The sequence below is a fragment of the Oreochromis aureus genome, linkage group 8 (genome assembly GCF_013358895.1).
Source record: "Oreochromis aureus strain Israel breed Guangdong linkage group 8, ZZ_aureus, whole genome shotgun sequence".
Lineage (NCBI taxonomy): Eukaryota > Metazoa > Chordata > Actinopteri > Cichliformes > Cichlidae > Oreochromis > Oreochromis aureus.
The window spans coordinates 2,141,608-2,158,009 of record NC_052949.1 but is presented as its reverse complement, the minus strand read 5'-3'; the positions used below and the strand labels follow the sequence as shown (position 1 = coordinate 2,158,009).

Genomic DNA, 16,402 nt, shown 5'->3' with positions numbered 1-16,402 from the left:
AGTGCGCAATTGCGCACGTGCGCAGCTTAGAGGGAACATTGCTCGGTGGTGGTTCATAGAGGAGTCTTCTTCATGAGTGAGGGCAGCTGCAGATCAGCAGAGGGACTGAAGCAACGATGATGATTTTTATTCTTTCTTACTCTTTGTTGTTTCTGTTTAACACGCTGTGTGTGTGTGTGTGTGTGTGTGTGTGTGTGTGTGTGTGTGTGTGTGTGTGTGTGTGTGAGCATAAAATAAGGGAGCAGTAATTTTCCATTTTCTTTAAAAAGTTTGGAGACAAAAGTGCACACTGTGTTCTTGAAGAAAAAAGTTTAAGTGAACTCATTCTGCTGATTTCAGGCTCTTGATTTTAAACTTGGTCAGCTTTGCATGACTAAGTTAATAATAATCCTTCTTTAGCTGACACCTTTAGCTCCTCCCCCTTTTAAAGGGAAACAAAGCTTGAACGGCAGATGGGTGGGGTTCTGTGTCTTACATGACCATATTAGGACCACATGAAACACCCTGAGCTCACGTCTGATTTGAGCATCCGCCAAAGAAACCGCAGATCCACGACAGGAAACCTGGATTTTCAGGACCGTCTGAGGAGCGCTTCCTTCAAGGATGGAGCACCAGCTGATTATTAGAACTAATGATGAAATGCTCCAGTTTCCCACAAACAGACAGAATCAGTCAGGAAGCCTACTGTACATGCAGGCTCCAGGTTGCTACAGCGACAAAACTCACCATTAGAAACTGAGAGTGGGCGTGTCCGGAGTCACACTTACCTGTTAAACACGTGAATGGGGGACAGCTGATGAATCCTCTGCCTTAAACACGCTGTTATCTCTCACGCTAATGACACGAAGCTCCTCTGCAGTTTACTTTGCGCTGATGTTAAAGACAGGAGGGGGTGTGAACCTCAGCTCTCTGTGACCCTGCCCTGTAAGTTCACCAGCTCTAACACTTCCTGGCTGAGCTGCTGTGGTTTTCAAAGGCAGACTGCATGGACAGGTACACACCTGTGAAATTGAAAACGACGAAATTCAAAGACGTGTGGCCCAATTCGTCTTTCCGTAAAATGTGTGTGACTTGTTCTTACATCAGTACTGACTCTCAAATGAGATATCGTGATATAAACACATTTAAAAATCATTAAAGATGGTGTAATTATTGGGCGTGGCAGGTGGGGGCGTGGCCATTTTTGAACAGCCAGTTTTCATATTTTCATGCTGTGAGGGATAAACCTCTAATTTACCTTGTCTCAGCACATCTGTGCCACATGTGGGCGGGGCAGAGGAGATCCTACGTGACATCTCTGCTGCACAGACTCCGCCCACGAACGATGTCACCCTTTCCCGCTCTATCCGGTTGTTCAGTCTGACGTCACTGGCCGTGTCTGGGCCTAAACTCCGCTGCAGGTCCATATATCAAACGATCACTGTGGCATTACTGAGAGTTGAAAAACTGTCTAAAGTCTTTCATCTTTAATAAAATGATCAGTGTTCTGCTCTACCAGGTGTAACAATTGAGTTTAACATCCAGGCATCCATGAAAACGGAATTTATGACATTTAACGGCGTTAGAAGTTAGCAGGAAGTTAGCTCGCTAGCTTCTATCTAAATACAATATAGCATGTCCTGACTGCGGGTTTTGAAACAAATTCAAACGTTTCTGCTATCACTTCCAACATAAATGAAGACAGAAAACTAAACAGCAGTGACGTTTGTAGGGTTACTGAAGTTTGGCTAGCTGGTATATAATGATGTGCTACGTGACCGCTAGCGACACAGCTATGTTAGCATAACATAAACAAGCTAACTTTTTTTCCACTCGATAAAAGTTAACGTGAGTGTTCTCGGTGGTCAGGAACAAATGTAATCGCATGGCAGGATGCTGTAAAAGGACCAAACTTCAGCCAGGAGAACAAGTGAGATAATCCATCCACAATCTGAGGTTAGTCATTCATATACTGCTGCATGGGCTGGGCTGTAGTTACATCGTAAGGTTTTAAAAACTGAGCTTAAATAAATGATTAGCAGTAATAAAAGCCGAGGGAGGTCAACAGTGATCACTGACTGTTTTAGGAGCTTTTTGAGATTAAATAGAAGAAAATACAAAACATTAAACATGTTAACAACACAAAAGCCATATTAAACGCAGACTACTTTAGGCCCGGAAGTAGGATTCGTCACGTCATCACTGAACAACCGGATTGTGGCTTCACTTTGGCACAGCCGGAGAAAGAAGGGAGGACACACCGAGAGCTGGGGACGATTAATTTTATTTGAGCAGCATCAGAGAAATTTCAGCCAATGGCAGAAGAGGACCATAAATATCAACCAATGAGCTGCAGAGAGCCTCGCTGACAGGAATACAGGCGCTACGTTTTCACTTGGTACGACCTGAACGCTGCATCGACGTTAATGAGACAAAAAAACAAAGTTAAGTTCAGCAGGTGAGACGTTTGTTTCTTTTAAAGTGCTTTTTCCTCTCGGCGCTTCAACAACGTTACAGTCTGCACCACGGTACACGCTTCATCACATAAATACGTCAGTTATTGCACCAAAACCAGGAAACAAAAGTTCAAGTTTTCAAAATAAAAGCAGAGAGGAAGTAGAAGACAGACACAAAGAGTGAGTACATTATTCAGAGCATTCGACTGAATCGTTTAAATACAGTTTAAATACAGACGATTATGAAATATTAGAGTCAGCTCAAAGTGAACATGAAAACAATCCCAGCACTTTACTCAGCTCACATAAAGCCTTCACGTTTATAATTTAATTATTTTTATAATGTGCACAGCTTCGATAAACAACAGCAGAGAGGTTTTCCACAGCAGGGCTGACATAACCTACGAATCCTGAAGCATCACGGATCGAGTGTAACGTTCATCCTGATAAACACACTTTAAATGTGTTTCTCTGCTAATCATCAGTGTTTTCTACCTTTTGTGTTTTTGTCACTGCAAAGCTAGTTTTAAAGAAACTGCTGTACCCCCTCATTTCACAGTAAAAGCATTCAGGATTATTGGCTTTTATTGTGAAATTGTTTCGTATAATTGTTGTTGAGCTGTCAGTGAATCTAAGTACTTCCTGCACAGGTGTGTCACAATAAAACCGGTCTGAGAACTTAAAGTTACACTCAAATAATGATTCTTCACTCTTAATAAGCATGAAGCAACAATTTTAAGTGCAGCTGAAATATGTAAAAGTCAAAGTTTCATTGATTTAAATAAGTAATTATTAAGGAAAATGTGCTTGGTGTAAACTGAACGTGCAGCAGTCATTTAACATTTTAAACTGTACTTATGCAACTAAATTACATGGAAAATTTACATGTAAATAAATATATTCAAGTTATTTTTAAGGACTAAAAAATGTTTAGTGTATACTCTCCCTACACAGAAGACTTTTAATTTGAAAGCACAGAAGAAAATGCTGAGTTTTATTGAAAGCAGTCAAATAAGTGATGAAGCAGATGTGATCGAGTTTAATAATGATTTAAAAACTCTGTGAGACAAACACACTAACGCTCTGTGTAATGACCACGACTTCATCGTTCACACTCTGTCTTTGTGACCCGGGCAGAAGTTTCAGGGTTTTCTCTCCCCAGTATTCCCTCCCCGGGTGGTTTGAGTCACTTTTAAACTGCGGCAGCTGATAAAACCTGATTGGATGTTTGACTAACGACGAGGGACAAACTTTAAAGTTAAACCTGAGACACGACGGTGTGAAGACGAGCAGCAGATGAAGACGCTGAGACACGACCTCCTCTGACTGCAGAGGACGCCTCAGAGACAAAGCGGGACTGTTTTAAGCTCCTTGGTTTTGTCTCGAGTTTCCGTAAGCCGGGTTTCGGAGTTTGTTTCAGATTTTAGAGTTTTTGGTTCCTCGACTGATGTGAAGGTTGCTCTGTGTCTTTAGTTCACTTCCTGTTTTACTTTGAAGGTTTTCTTTCGTGCTTTGCGCTGATTGGACATGATTGTTTTCAGCTGCACCTCGTTCCACTGTAGTTTCTGATTAGGCTCCATGATTACAGGAGGTCTATGATTGGCTGCTTGTTTCAGATTCAGCAGCTTTAGGCGAGTCTTCGCTCAGAGCTGCTCACTTCCATTATTTCAGCTTCTGGAGGATTTAGACAAACAGGCGCAGACGGAGACATGAAGGCCGAGGTGGAGCCTTGAGGTGGCTGATTTTTTTCTGGTTGTGTGAAAAGTGTTTTTTCGGAAATGATGGAAAAGAAAATGTCAAACCTTGTTTGAACCAGACAAAATAAAAAGAGTGCACTAATTTATTTTCCTCTTTCATTTCAAACGGACGTTCCCTGTTTGCTTTCTGCTCTTTTCATTTCCCCCCGTCGATGAGGGGCTCGCCGAGGAACATCAATCACAGCGTTTCTGCAGACTCTGTGTGTTTCAGGACTTTGATGATGAATTTTAAGAGCAGCAGCAGCTGAAGCTCGGCTGCGAACGCGCCCTGCTGGGCTTCGTGTCGCTCGCATGAATTAAGGCGGCTCAGATTTCCCCGCTGGAAACGAACGACGAGATCTAAAGGAGACGAGCGACTCCACTTGAGCAGTGATGCAGCACAAAGTTAAGAGCAGACGTCTGAGTAAACCTGCTCATGTTTAAAGTCGCTGCGGCTCAGAGCAGAACGAGGAACGATGATTTAAAGCATTCAAATACATTTATCAGACAAATATGAGCAAACCTGCCGCCAGCAGTCAGACTGTGCTGTTCGGGAAGATTCGAGGTCAGTCGGGGCTTTGGCTGCAACCAGGACTTCCTTTAAAAGGATTTGTGTGAAGTTGTGAACATGACTACTAAATATGTTTGTGGTAATATACGGACGTGGACTCGTGGCACACCAGGTGGGAACCGAATCAAAGATGTCTGAAAATCCGGCGAACACTTTGTTTTCCGTCTTAAAGACGACGTCAGTTCAAATCAACCCGACGGTGTTCAGTTCATGTTTAAAGCGACACCGTGAGCCGGAGCCAGGGGCGGTTTCCTCCGTCTGCTGTCGTTCTTCACACCGAGCCGCCACGGAGCCTCGTGGTTTCTGTAATCGCCCCAAACCTGTTTCTACTTCGTTTCTCGGCACCGGACTGTAGAGACCGCGAGCGTCCTCTTCTTCGTGAAACGTGGAACTAAGCTGAGCTGGTCTTGCATATATTTTAAATACAACAAAGTGTCCTCTTTTAGGGTTTGAACCTGCGACTCTGTTGCATATTTTATTGCATATACGGTTACTAATATCAAAGCGAGCAGCACTGACAGTTAATCGCTGACAGAAGTGAGACTATGTTTGATTTGTCAGGTCTGAGGGAGACTCGTTGTCCTGTAGCAGAATGAATGTGGACGTGGTTCAGCAGGCGGATCCTGACTGCACGTCTGAAAATATGAGACGCAGTAATGTCCAAATGTTGAAAGGACGACTGACAGACGGCTGAAATGTCAGTTTGCCTTCAACTAAAGACACTTAAGCTACCAGCTCCTCCTCTGATCACCCGTAATCCTAAAATGATTTGAACTTTCTGCCTTTTTATTCGTTTACTGAGTATCTGAAATGACAAGAAGGCCTCAGCACGCTTCACATCATACAGCCGAGCTCATCTCAGCTGTTTCCTAAAAAGCAAACCAATTAGAGCTCCTTCATCTCTTGGTGTGGCTCTTTAGTTCACACCAAAGGGGAGGAGCTAAAACATCTTGTTCCAGTATCAGATTAGTAGGGATAATTTAGACCTGGGAGGAAACCTTCCTCCTCCTGTACGCTGTGATTTCTGTTTCCACAGCAGAGCCAAAAGCTCAGAGGAATGCTGAATGCTTCCTCTGCAGAAACAGCAAAGCCTGGAGTCACTCGTTGGGCCTCTGAGGTGAAACCTCTGGAGCTCTGATTTTATTTTAGTTGGAGGGTTTTTGGGGGACATGCAATCACAGTAGACTGAAACAAACATCTCCAAACCATTTAATTCAGACCCTGGTCCTTGGTTTAGCTCGCTGTGCCTTCAGCATTAAACCAAAGTCAGAACAGAGCTGGAGCGCTTGAAGCATGCTGAGACCTTTGTGTCCATCCAGATTTCTGCTGGACTGATTTTCAAATCACTGCCAGATGGTAAAAAACCTCCAACCTCAGGACTCTTCAAGCACACAGGTGTTCTTCCATCTACCAAGTTCTTCTTTTTATGGGAACAAAGACTGCCACACTTTCACAGCTGATGCAGGAGGAAGGAGGTGTTCACACCAAAAGCAGCGATTTGGACAAGATTTCAGCCTCATATCAGTCTTCATTTGTCTGAAAACCAACAGGTTTCTAAACTAAACACAGTGAAGCGAACACCGAACTGAAAACACACGGACAGGCAGGGCGATGAGATCAAGATCATTTCTGACCTTCGAGATGATCAGAGTCTGTAAAGATGAAGGTTGGAGGAGGACGCAGTCTGCGGTGGTGATGGGGGTCCTTCCTCTCCACTGAGGAAGACTCACTGTGGTTGGACTTCAGGGAAGGATGGAGAAGGATGGAGGAGACGGAGGAAGTTCAGGAGCTGTAAAATCGGTTCCTAACACACAGCGAGAGGGAGCGAGCCTCTGAGGGAAGAGGACCGATGTTTTGTATGAAACCAACAGCAGAGGGGCGGCCCTTAAATACCGATCAGGGTTCAGAGGCGTTTGTCTGGTTAATCGTCGCTCTCGGTGCAGTTTTAGTGTTGATGCTAAAATAAATGAAGCGTTTTGGAAAGAAAATAAAACCCTGACATTTAAGGATCCTTAAAGGCTGTGATGAAGAGCCAAAACCTCACATACCTCCATCTGAAGGCCCCTCCCACTCTCTGCAGAAACTGCCTCCTTCAGGATCCGCTGACTGTTTTTGTAAAGTTTCTGTGCAAAGTTCTCAGACTTAAACCTTTATTCTCACCAGGTTCTTAAAATAAGGTTAAATAAATTAACTGTGTCCATTTCAGCCTCAGCCTCAGCTTCGATAATCTGCAGCTCTTGTTTTATTTTACAGGAAGTTCGGCGCTCGCGTCGCTGCGTGTTAGGAAGGAGTCGGACGCTTCAGTGGTTCTTTGGTTTGGGGAGGCGGGAGGAGGTGGAGGTGGAGGTGAAGGCCAGCGTTCTTAAATTCAGTCCAGAGGTGCTGTTGGTGTCAGGGTCGCGTGGCGCCCTCGTCTTCGGGAAGAGGCGGAGCTTGGAGGGCTGCAGCGGCTGCAGGTACCTGCTGTGGGTTTTCTTCCTTTCCCCCGACTTCGTCTCCTCCACCTTCCTCTGCTTTTTCCCATCATCCTCTCCTATGTGGGCCGCTGGATGGGTGGAACTGGGAGCCGGGGGGTGGCGGAGTCTGTTCGCAGAGGTTTCGGGATGTGCGGGGCAGATGTTAGTGGAAGGCGGAGCTTGAGTTCGCGGTGGCGTCAGGACTCGACCTGTCAGTGGCTCCTGGTCTTCCTGATTGGAGGAGTGAAGTATCTGTGGCTGAAGAACAAACACGAGTCAGGATTCACTCAAATATCTCACAAACACACAAATGTAGAGTTTCACTGAATCAGACGGCGAGAGCCGAGGCTCAGAGATGTTTGCATCTTATTCGTCTGTCAGTGAGATTACACCAAAGTCACCGAGCCGATTTCATTAACTGTGCTTGGTGGAGAAGTGGAGCGTGGGTGGAGGAAAAAGTGAGAACATTTTGGATCACTTTATTTAAAACCATGAAGCGCGGCATTGACTGTGACTTCAGATGTGACTTCTTTTATGTGTTTCTTTTGCTTTCTGGGGAAAGTAGAGGAAACACAAACCAGGGAGGATGTTCCTCAGTTCACTTCAAGATACTTTATGCTCCACCTCGATTTCATGCTCTTGTTCCTTCCTGTTGGGTTTCAGAGCCACGTAAAGTTTTTGGACTAAAGTGAGTGTCACGTTTTCCAAGATTTTATCCTGATATGTTCATTATGATCACTAAAATGTCTAATGTGTAACAATACAAAGAAATACAGTTATCTGAACACCTCAACGCTCAGTGTTATTAAGCAGTGACATAAATTTATCCTCAGACGACGAGCGTGAGGTCTGTGCAGAAGTCTGTGCAAAGACTCGTCCATGCAGAATTAGAGTGCACCAGGAGCGTCTTAGCCCATTTTGGGGGTGCTGAAGGACCCCAAAATGACTCAAAGCACCCCCAAAGATTTCTCACTTTTTTGACAGTATTTGCTGTTTGTGTGACACACTACTAAAAATATAAAAACCATAGAGTACTTGTTTGAGACATAATATTTTAACTACAAAAGTATAGATATGTTGAAAACATGTTTTCCGACGATGTTTGCTACCCTACAGTCCGTCCTGCTCTGTAGTAAAATCAGCGACATTTGACCGTCATTAAAATTTATATATCCTATTTAAAATGTAAAACTTAAAATTGTCCGTAGCCTGCTGTTGTTACCACTGTCCTGTTGCAAATGGAATGAGAGAAGCTGCTTATTTGGTCATATGTGCCGATATTAAACCCAAGGTACTAACTAGCTACCTAACTAACATTTAAGGATGCAGGGACAGACAGAGACAGGGAAGAAGTCTCATCGTGACACGTAAAGCTGATGTTGCCTGGCTGGGCAGCTCTCTGGGTGCTCAGCACCCCCAAAGCTCTGATCCTAGAATCGCCCCTGCAGCGCACCAACTGCACATGCTCACTTCAAGCAGAGATCCAAGAAGTCAGGTTTATTTTTATAGCACCAAATCACAACGAGTCGCCTCAAGGTGCTTTATATTCTACTGCAAAGACTCTACAACAGGTGGGGAACTCCAGGCCTCGAGTACCGGTGTCCTGCAGGTTTTAGATCTCACCCTGGGTCAGCACACCTGAACCACATGATTAGTTCATTACCAGGCCTCTGGAGAACTTCAAGACATGTTGAGGAGGTCATCTAAAACCTGCAGGACACCGGCCCTCGAGGCCTGGAGTTCCCCACCCCTGCTCTACAACCTGACTCCATAACTTGCCGTGCTGCAGCATCAGTCATTCTCCTGATTTGAAACGAAGAAGAACCTGCGTGGCGATCAGGTTATCCAAGCCTGGATAACTTCACTGCTGCGTGCACCACCTGCTTAACAATGATAAAGCAGCCGTCTTTGTTGTATAATTGATGGCATGTTGGAGGTGAGAGCACAACAGCAGTGAGGGTGTTGGAGAACGAGCAGAACAAAAGCAGGAGCTGCTCTGCAGACGAGGTCATCGCGCTCGCCGTGTGTGTGTCTGCTCTGATCTGTGTGCATCAATGAGAAACAACAGAAGCACATTGTATTTAAAAAGTTGTGGATTTTCACGCTCCAGCTCAAACACAGAGGAAACGCTGATGACACGATCAACACAAACAGTTTCTCGCATGGGGAGGTGGGGTTCAGCGGGAAGGTGACGTTTGTTCTCGACGAAAAACACGTTACTGTGCGTTTTAGCCCGCCGTCTCATCTGTGCATGAAAGACGAGCTTCCAGGTCCGAGGAGTGCACGCTGCAGGTCTCTTTGAAACAACTTAAAAATGGCTGTTTTGGTTTCAAGATTTGTCCTCAGAGATTTGTTCTCATTTCTGTCCACAGTCGTCTGGAGTTTGTGCTGAATTCAAATCCTCGTGTAACACATCTGATCTGCACAGAGCTACGAGAGCGCCATTGATAACTCTGAGCGGTGGAGGCGTGCAGAAATCAGACACCATATGTATGTGAGAGAACTTAAGCAGGTGGGAAAAGCAGCAGCAGCACAGAGACGGATAAAACAGCAGATTAGTTATGACTTCACACAAGTTTGCCAGGATCAATAAGCTGAGATTGTAGCACATGATGGATCTCACCGCTGTTTCTTCACCTTCCCTCTGATAAATCAGATTAACAGCGTGCAGATGTGAGCTGGCTGCAGGATTAAAGTGTGCAGAGCAGCACCGAGCTTCACTTCCTCACTCGGGTACATCGACATTTCTTCTTTGTGATGTCAGATTTCTCTCCACTGAACACAAGCATCTCACTCAAGTCTCAACCTTTCAGACGTCTGAGAGCAGACGCAGCTTTAGATCTAAAAACCAGAAACATTCATTTACATATTCGTGGTCATATCTCACTGGCTTTACCTGCTGACATTCAAACACCCTGATCCTGGCTCCTCATTTTACCCTATTACACATTAGAACTGACTTGTCATTACTTCTGAAGCTCATCTGGATCTACAGATGTTAGCTCGGTGTGGGTGCTGGTAGATGCTTCATCTAAAGCTGACGGCTCTTTTACCATCAGGACGCCTCGGCTTTGAAACATTTCCAAGGATCACTCAAGCAACCCATCCATCCATCCATCCATCTATCCAGGTCTGGGTCACAGGGACAGCAGTCTAAGGAGAGATGCTCAGTCTTTCTTCCCCATTCACCCCCTGCAGCTCTTCTGGGGGAGACACTGAGTATTCCCAAGCCAGTCCAGAAACATAACCTCCAGCATTTCCTTTTTCTCCTTCCAATCAGAAATACCTGATAGACCTCACCTAGGAAGCAACCAGCAAGATTCCAGGAGGCATCCTGGTCGGTCCTTCTCTTAAATGACACACCTGCCCAGAGACCCTAGAGAGGAAGCACATTTCTGCTGCTTCTGCCTTTTTCTTCCCACCAGCACCAAACAAGTCCCTGAGATACTCAAACTCCTCCTGGGGCAGGAATTTGTGAGGAGTGGACCCTCTACCCCCTTTGAATTCAGCTGATAGGTCCACACTTCTTGACGTATTCGGGCAGTTTTTAATAATTTTGCTGACAGGAAGCAAAAGTGAAACCTTTTGTTTGTGTTGTTAAACTCCAGCAGTGTCCAGCAGGGGGCCACACTGAGTGCCTATGCTGAATGTATAGAAAACATTTTTACTGCTCTCAGCAGAACATAAAGCTCCAACCAGGAAGAAGGAAACACCTGCTGGTAAACACTGGCATCTGGTGGTGGGCAGCGGTACTGCAGCCTGCCTGTCTCCCTCTGGGATGTTTCCAATGTCTTCAAGTGTGTCCACACCTCATGAATAATGCAAGGCAGGATAGACGGATTAAAGGCAGCGAGAGAAGGGCAGAAGGAAGAAAGATATGAGGGGAAAGGACAGAAAGACTGAAGAGGAGGAGGACAGAGATGAACAAGCAGAGGAGGGAGGTGGAGGGCGTCCTCCACCACACGCAGCTCTCCTCCAGGAGGATTCACCTTGGGAGGGAAACACTCCACTGCCCCACTTTTTTTATTCTACTTCTCTGACGCCGACTCACAGGACGTCCCCACGGTGTTACCGTGCACACACACACACACACACACACACACACACACACTCTTTCCTGGCATATAAAGTGCTGAGCCACCCAAACTGCATCCACATCCACCCACATTCGTCTTAGTTGTCGTCTTACTGGCCCCCAGAGGCTCGTTAGATGAATAATCTCCCTCCATCATAACATCACTGTGAAGCTCAAATATTAAAATCAGAACAATAATGAGTAAATATTCGGTGGTAGCAGCTTTGCTCCGTACAGTTTTATATTTGATAACTATGTTTTCTATGTGTTTCAGCGTTCTGAGCACAGCAGAGACTCTTCAGCAGGTCCAGGATCTGCCGCCGAGTCTCTCCCAGGTGGACACGGCGTCCTCAGTGAGGAGGAGGAGCTCTTCCTGCTCCTTGTATGTGCCGTTTCATTCTCTCAGTCTCCGCCCCCACCTGTGCTGTCTGCTGAGCATGAACCTTTAATGAGCAGGTTTGTTGGCAGCAGCACTCCACAACATTTACAGAAATCCATGTTTCATCACAAAAACAAGCCATCGAATATGAAACCGAGCCTCCTAACGCCCAGCAGGTCACCGTCGACCCTCGAAGGTTAGCACTAACACAGGCGGGGTCAGCTGACCTCACTGCACTTCACTGTCTTCATACTGATCGTGGTTCAAATCTAAACTACAAACTAAAACCAGATGGGAAAAAATCGGCTGGTTGATTAAAATAAAAATGAAAACTACATGAAATGATTCCTCAAACAGTAAATATCCTTGGTTTTAGAATTAGTTTGATAATTAAAAAAAGATTCAAACTAAAGTAAAACTAAAATTATTCATAGATTAAAATAAGAAAACTCTGGAAACTCATCAAATCTAAACTGAAATAAAAACTAATGAGAAAACAGAAACCTGACAGTTTGTCATGATGGCCAAACTTTAATACATCGCTGAGCTTCACTCTGTTCAGTCCAAAGGAGGAAAGTTACAAACATGAAAATGGCCACATTTGTCCCTCTGGGCTGTTTAAAGGGCCAATACATGAGGAAACGATGAAGGAAGAAGCTGATCTGAGAGGCTGGCGTGTGTGTGTGTGTGTGTGTGTGTGTGTGTGTGTGTGTGTGTGTGTGTGTGTGTGTGTGTGTGTGTGTGTGTGTGTGTGTGTGTGTGTGTGTGTGTGAGTTTGAAGCTTATCAGAGATAGCGATCTGAAGAGCAGGTGCTGTGAGTGAGGGCGACGCCCCTCTAACACACCAGACTCCCAGAATCCTCGGTGCTAATGCGACACAGCGCTGGCTCGCTCGTGTTGAGGAAATGAGCGATGGCGTCATCTCGAGCGGTTTGACCGCTTCAAGTGACGAAAGGAGCCGGAGTGGAGCGCACCTCATCTAATCCAAAATTTAAGAGCCATTTACAAAGATAATTTTAGCTCGGCGCCGCCTCCTGATGGGCCTCTGGACTCCACAGACTTGCTCCACTGTGAAGGAGAAGGTGTGACCTGTCCTGCAGGCAGCAGTGAATCATGGGTAAAAGCGTGCAGACAGTCACTTAGAAACGTTACACATGAATACTGATCGACTGCTTTGTCATCACTGATGCGAGCCACGTTACCTGGTTCCTCTCATCTCGCCGATTCCTTTTATAATCAATCTTAAATCTCAGCTCGTCTCATTTATTAAGAGCTCGGTGAGTTTTGTCTTCTTCTCCTCTGCCTGAACATTTTAAATAAAATTCATTAAAAACAAAACTGTGATATCAAAAGCCATCAAGCTGCTGTCACCTGAGCTTTTTAATGAATTCACGGTTTCTTCTGTGAAATTAACAAAAACCGTTCACGTGACTTTACAGAGGCAACAGAACCAAAACTGAAGAACTGAGTTTGTGAGCCGGAGCGCCGGGGACGAGTGCAGGAATTTAAGTACCCCGGGGTTTTGTTTGTGAGTGGGAGGTGGGACAATACCCCACCTTCAGCTGAGGTCAACTCTGGGTCGTGACCAGACGATCTTCCCCTGAAGGATGGCATCCACCTTAGTGACGGGCGAGGAGTTCATCTGGGCGTGCTCAGAGCAGAGCCGCTGGAAAGGAGCCGGCTCAGGTGGTTCGGGCACAGGTAAGCTCTAAGTCTGAGATTAACCCAGGATGTGAGTGGGTGTTAAGGCGTCTGGGAAGGATCTCAGACTGGGTCACAGGTGTCAGACAGTTGTTGTCGTAAGCCCCGCCCCCTGTTCAAAGATGGTCGTTCACAGTGGACATAGATGCTTCTTTCACTCCTAAATGGTAAATAGCCTGTATAGCTCCTCCTGTATAGCGCTTTACTAGTCCCTAAGGACCCCAAAGCGCTTTACACATCCACTCATCCACACATTATTATTACACAATAACACCAAACAGCTTTACGTGTGTTGTACTGCGATATCATCAAAACAAGCATCACCTGCACTCCCTGCAAAAGACACGCATCAAACCTTTAAGCATCGACACATCTGAGTACAAACAGGTCAGCTCGGTTTATGTGACGGAAGAAGAGAAGAAGAAAGAGGAGGAGGATGAAGTGAGGAAGATTAAAAAGTTGCTACCGTACCACGCTGTGTCACTGAAGTAAAGCACTAGATTTTCCACTCCTGGACGAAGGCGCAGAGAAAAACAGAGAAGAGGAGGAGCAGAGTTAGGAGAGAAATGACAAACAGTCAGTGACAGATTTCTGAGGAGACACAAGGAGCAGGATGAAGGTGACAGACGAAGAAGAACAAACTCATCAGGAAGGACTGCAACAGAAACCTGAGGGAGGCTGGGGGAGGCTGAGGGAGGCTGAGGGAGGCTGGGGGAGGCTGGGGGAGGCTGGGGGAGGCTGGGGAGGCAGGAGGCTGGGGAGGCTGAGGGAGGCTGAGGGAGGCGGGTGGATGCAGGAGGTAAAAGCGAAGCTGGGGTGAAGGTGGCTGATTAAACTCCTGCCTGAACTCGGTCTGCTCCGCTCTGAAGTGGCTCCGCTGACGTTCGTCTTCATGAATAACTTAAAACAAACCAGAAACTTCTAATTTGAGCGTCTGGATTCAGTGGCGTCGTGTCTCGGCTCAGACTAATTCTCAGAATCATATTCGAGTCATTTCGTGCCGTCGAGTCTCCACGCGTCCATTAAAACTTCCTGCCTCGACCTCTGACCTTTCACCTCTTTGGTTAACTCTGAACGCTGGAGCTTTAAACAGCTTTGGAGGTTAGCGTGTGCAGATCTGCATCCTTCTTTCATTCAGCAGTGCTGCAGCTGTAAGAGCTTCATCCTGACTCTGCAGGACGCTGGAAAATCCTGGATCCCTGAACGCCTCACAGCACAAACCGTTTACTGACTAAATTTGATTCGTTCTGCAGTTAAACATGAAATAAACTGAAGAAAACGTAGAATCAAACCTGCTGGCTTCAACTTTGTCTCTATTCTCAGTTTAAAGTCTGAGATTTCATGCTGAGCGTTTCTGTCATCACTGCAGATTTTGGATGGCTGAAGTTGTTACGCACATATTTCAGACTACAACTCCCGACTTGGCTAACTCACTCACGGTATTTAGTCACGACTCTGAAACCTTTCACTTGCACGCTGTCATTCTGTGCAATAGATTTATAATCAGTTCAATTCAATTTTATTTACACAGCGCCAAATCACAGCAACAGTCACCTCAAGGCGCTTTATATTGTAAGGTAGACCCTACAATAATACATACAGAGAAAAACAGTCATATGACCCCCTATGAGCAAGCACTTTGGCGACAGTGGGAAGGAAAAACTCCCTTTTAACAGGAAGAAACCTCCAGCAGAACCAGGCTCAGGGAGGGGCGGGGCCTCTTCGTCTCAGACTGACTGACAAGAACATCTTTATCTGAAGTCCTGAACATGTGGTCAGAAATGAGAAATGTGCTGCAGACAGTCGTTCTGAGACACGGCGTCAGATTCTGTGAATATTTTGGTTGAATAAATGTTTATGAATAAATATTTTCCTGTAGTGCCGTTCACATACGGCTCCTCTCACAGGATGGAGGTTTGTTCAGCGTCACTGAGCTCACTCTGCAGACTCTTTTCACGTCATTGAAACATAAACACACTTTTCTACAGACGTGTTTGAAGCGTCGACAGAAAAATGGACCAAAACACAAAAACATCTCAGTCCGAGGAGCGAGAGAAGGGGATGATGATGGGGAGGAAGAGGAGCAGCAGGTGAAGCGTTGATCATGGGGGCAGGGCAAGAGGCGTGACTCACGTTTTCTCGCGAGGTGGGAGGGGATGCTGGGCCTGGGCTTCCCCCTGTAAGGCCTGGAGCGCTGATACTGCCAGGGCGGAGAGAGGAAAGGAACAGGAGGAAAAGCCTGAGGAGAGACGGAGAGGAGACGGAGAGAGGAGGAAAGGAAGCTGATTTACAACATCAAGAGAAGAAGACGGAGAGAGACGGACAAAAGGAGGACTGGAAGGACAACAGTTCATCACGTCTGCATATCACAGAGCAGAAAGGTGAGAGAGGAGACGCCTCCATAACAAACGTTTTACAGGCAGCGGGAAGCAGAAGGAGAGTTTATGATGTGTTTCAATGAAGGTAAGAATCTCTGAAGGCGACCAATCAGAGCCAAGAAACACAAAAACCTTCACCTGCACCACAGAAAGTTTTTTTTTAATCAACCTTTTCCTGTCTCCCGTCTGAGCCCGGGTCGCACGAGCAGAGACACTCAGAGCTCCGCCACAGCTGGATGTGACCGAACAGCTGTTTAAACTTATCAGAAAAACACAGGCTGTGTGTGTGTGTGTGTGTGTGTGTGTGTGTGTGTGCACTCACCATGCGCTCTCTCCATGGCGTCCAGCCCACACTCTCTCTCTCCATCACACTCGTCTGCGTGTGCTGATCCATCTTTGCCGTCGTCTCATGGCAGCGACACCTGGTGGTCACCGTGGGAACAGTCTACACACAGACACACACACGCACACCTTATGAATACTTGGACATCTTCGATCGTCCCACTGTCCCACATCAGTCACACTGATCAACACAGATTCATCTGTCAAACCTGACGAACAGATGCAGAAACATCAGAGCTGAGAAAGACTTAAACCTGAAAGCATTTGTTTGATACATTATGATTAATAAATTGAAACAGTTTCCAGCTGCTCTTTAATGTTGAGCACTC

At 45.9% G+C, this 16,402-nt stretch overlaps 1 protein-coding gene across 2 annotated transcripts in view; it reads right to left on the bottom strand.

Moving 5' to 3' along the window:
* Positions 1-2,247: 2,247 nt before the first annotated feature.
* Positions 2,248-16,402, bottom strand: part of LOC116321951 (serine-rich coiled-coil domain-containing protein 2-like) — a 43,809-nt gene continuing 29,654 nt past the window's right edge. The window contains exons 14-17 of one of the 2 annotated variants that reach the window (XM_031741898.2): positions 16,054-16,176; positions 15,487-15,592; positions 13,825-13,864; positions 7,269-7,456 (exon numbers count right to left, since the gene is read on the bottom strand). In XM_031741898.2, the coding sequence (XP_031597758.2) occupies positions 7,411-7,456; positions 13,825-13,864; positions 15,487-15,592; positions 16,054-16,176 (315 nt within the window). In that variant the 3' untranslated portion in view covers positions 7,269-7,410. Of the gene's footprint in view, positions 7,457-13,824; positions 13,865-15,486; positions 15,593-16,053; positions 16,177-16,402 lie in introns of both variants that reach the window. The other variant, XM_039616545.1, reaches the window with a different exon arrangement.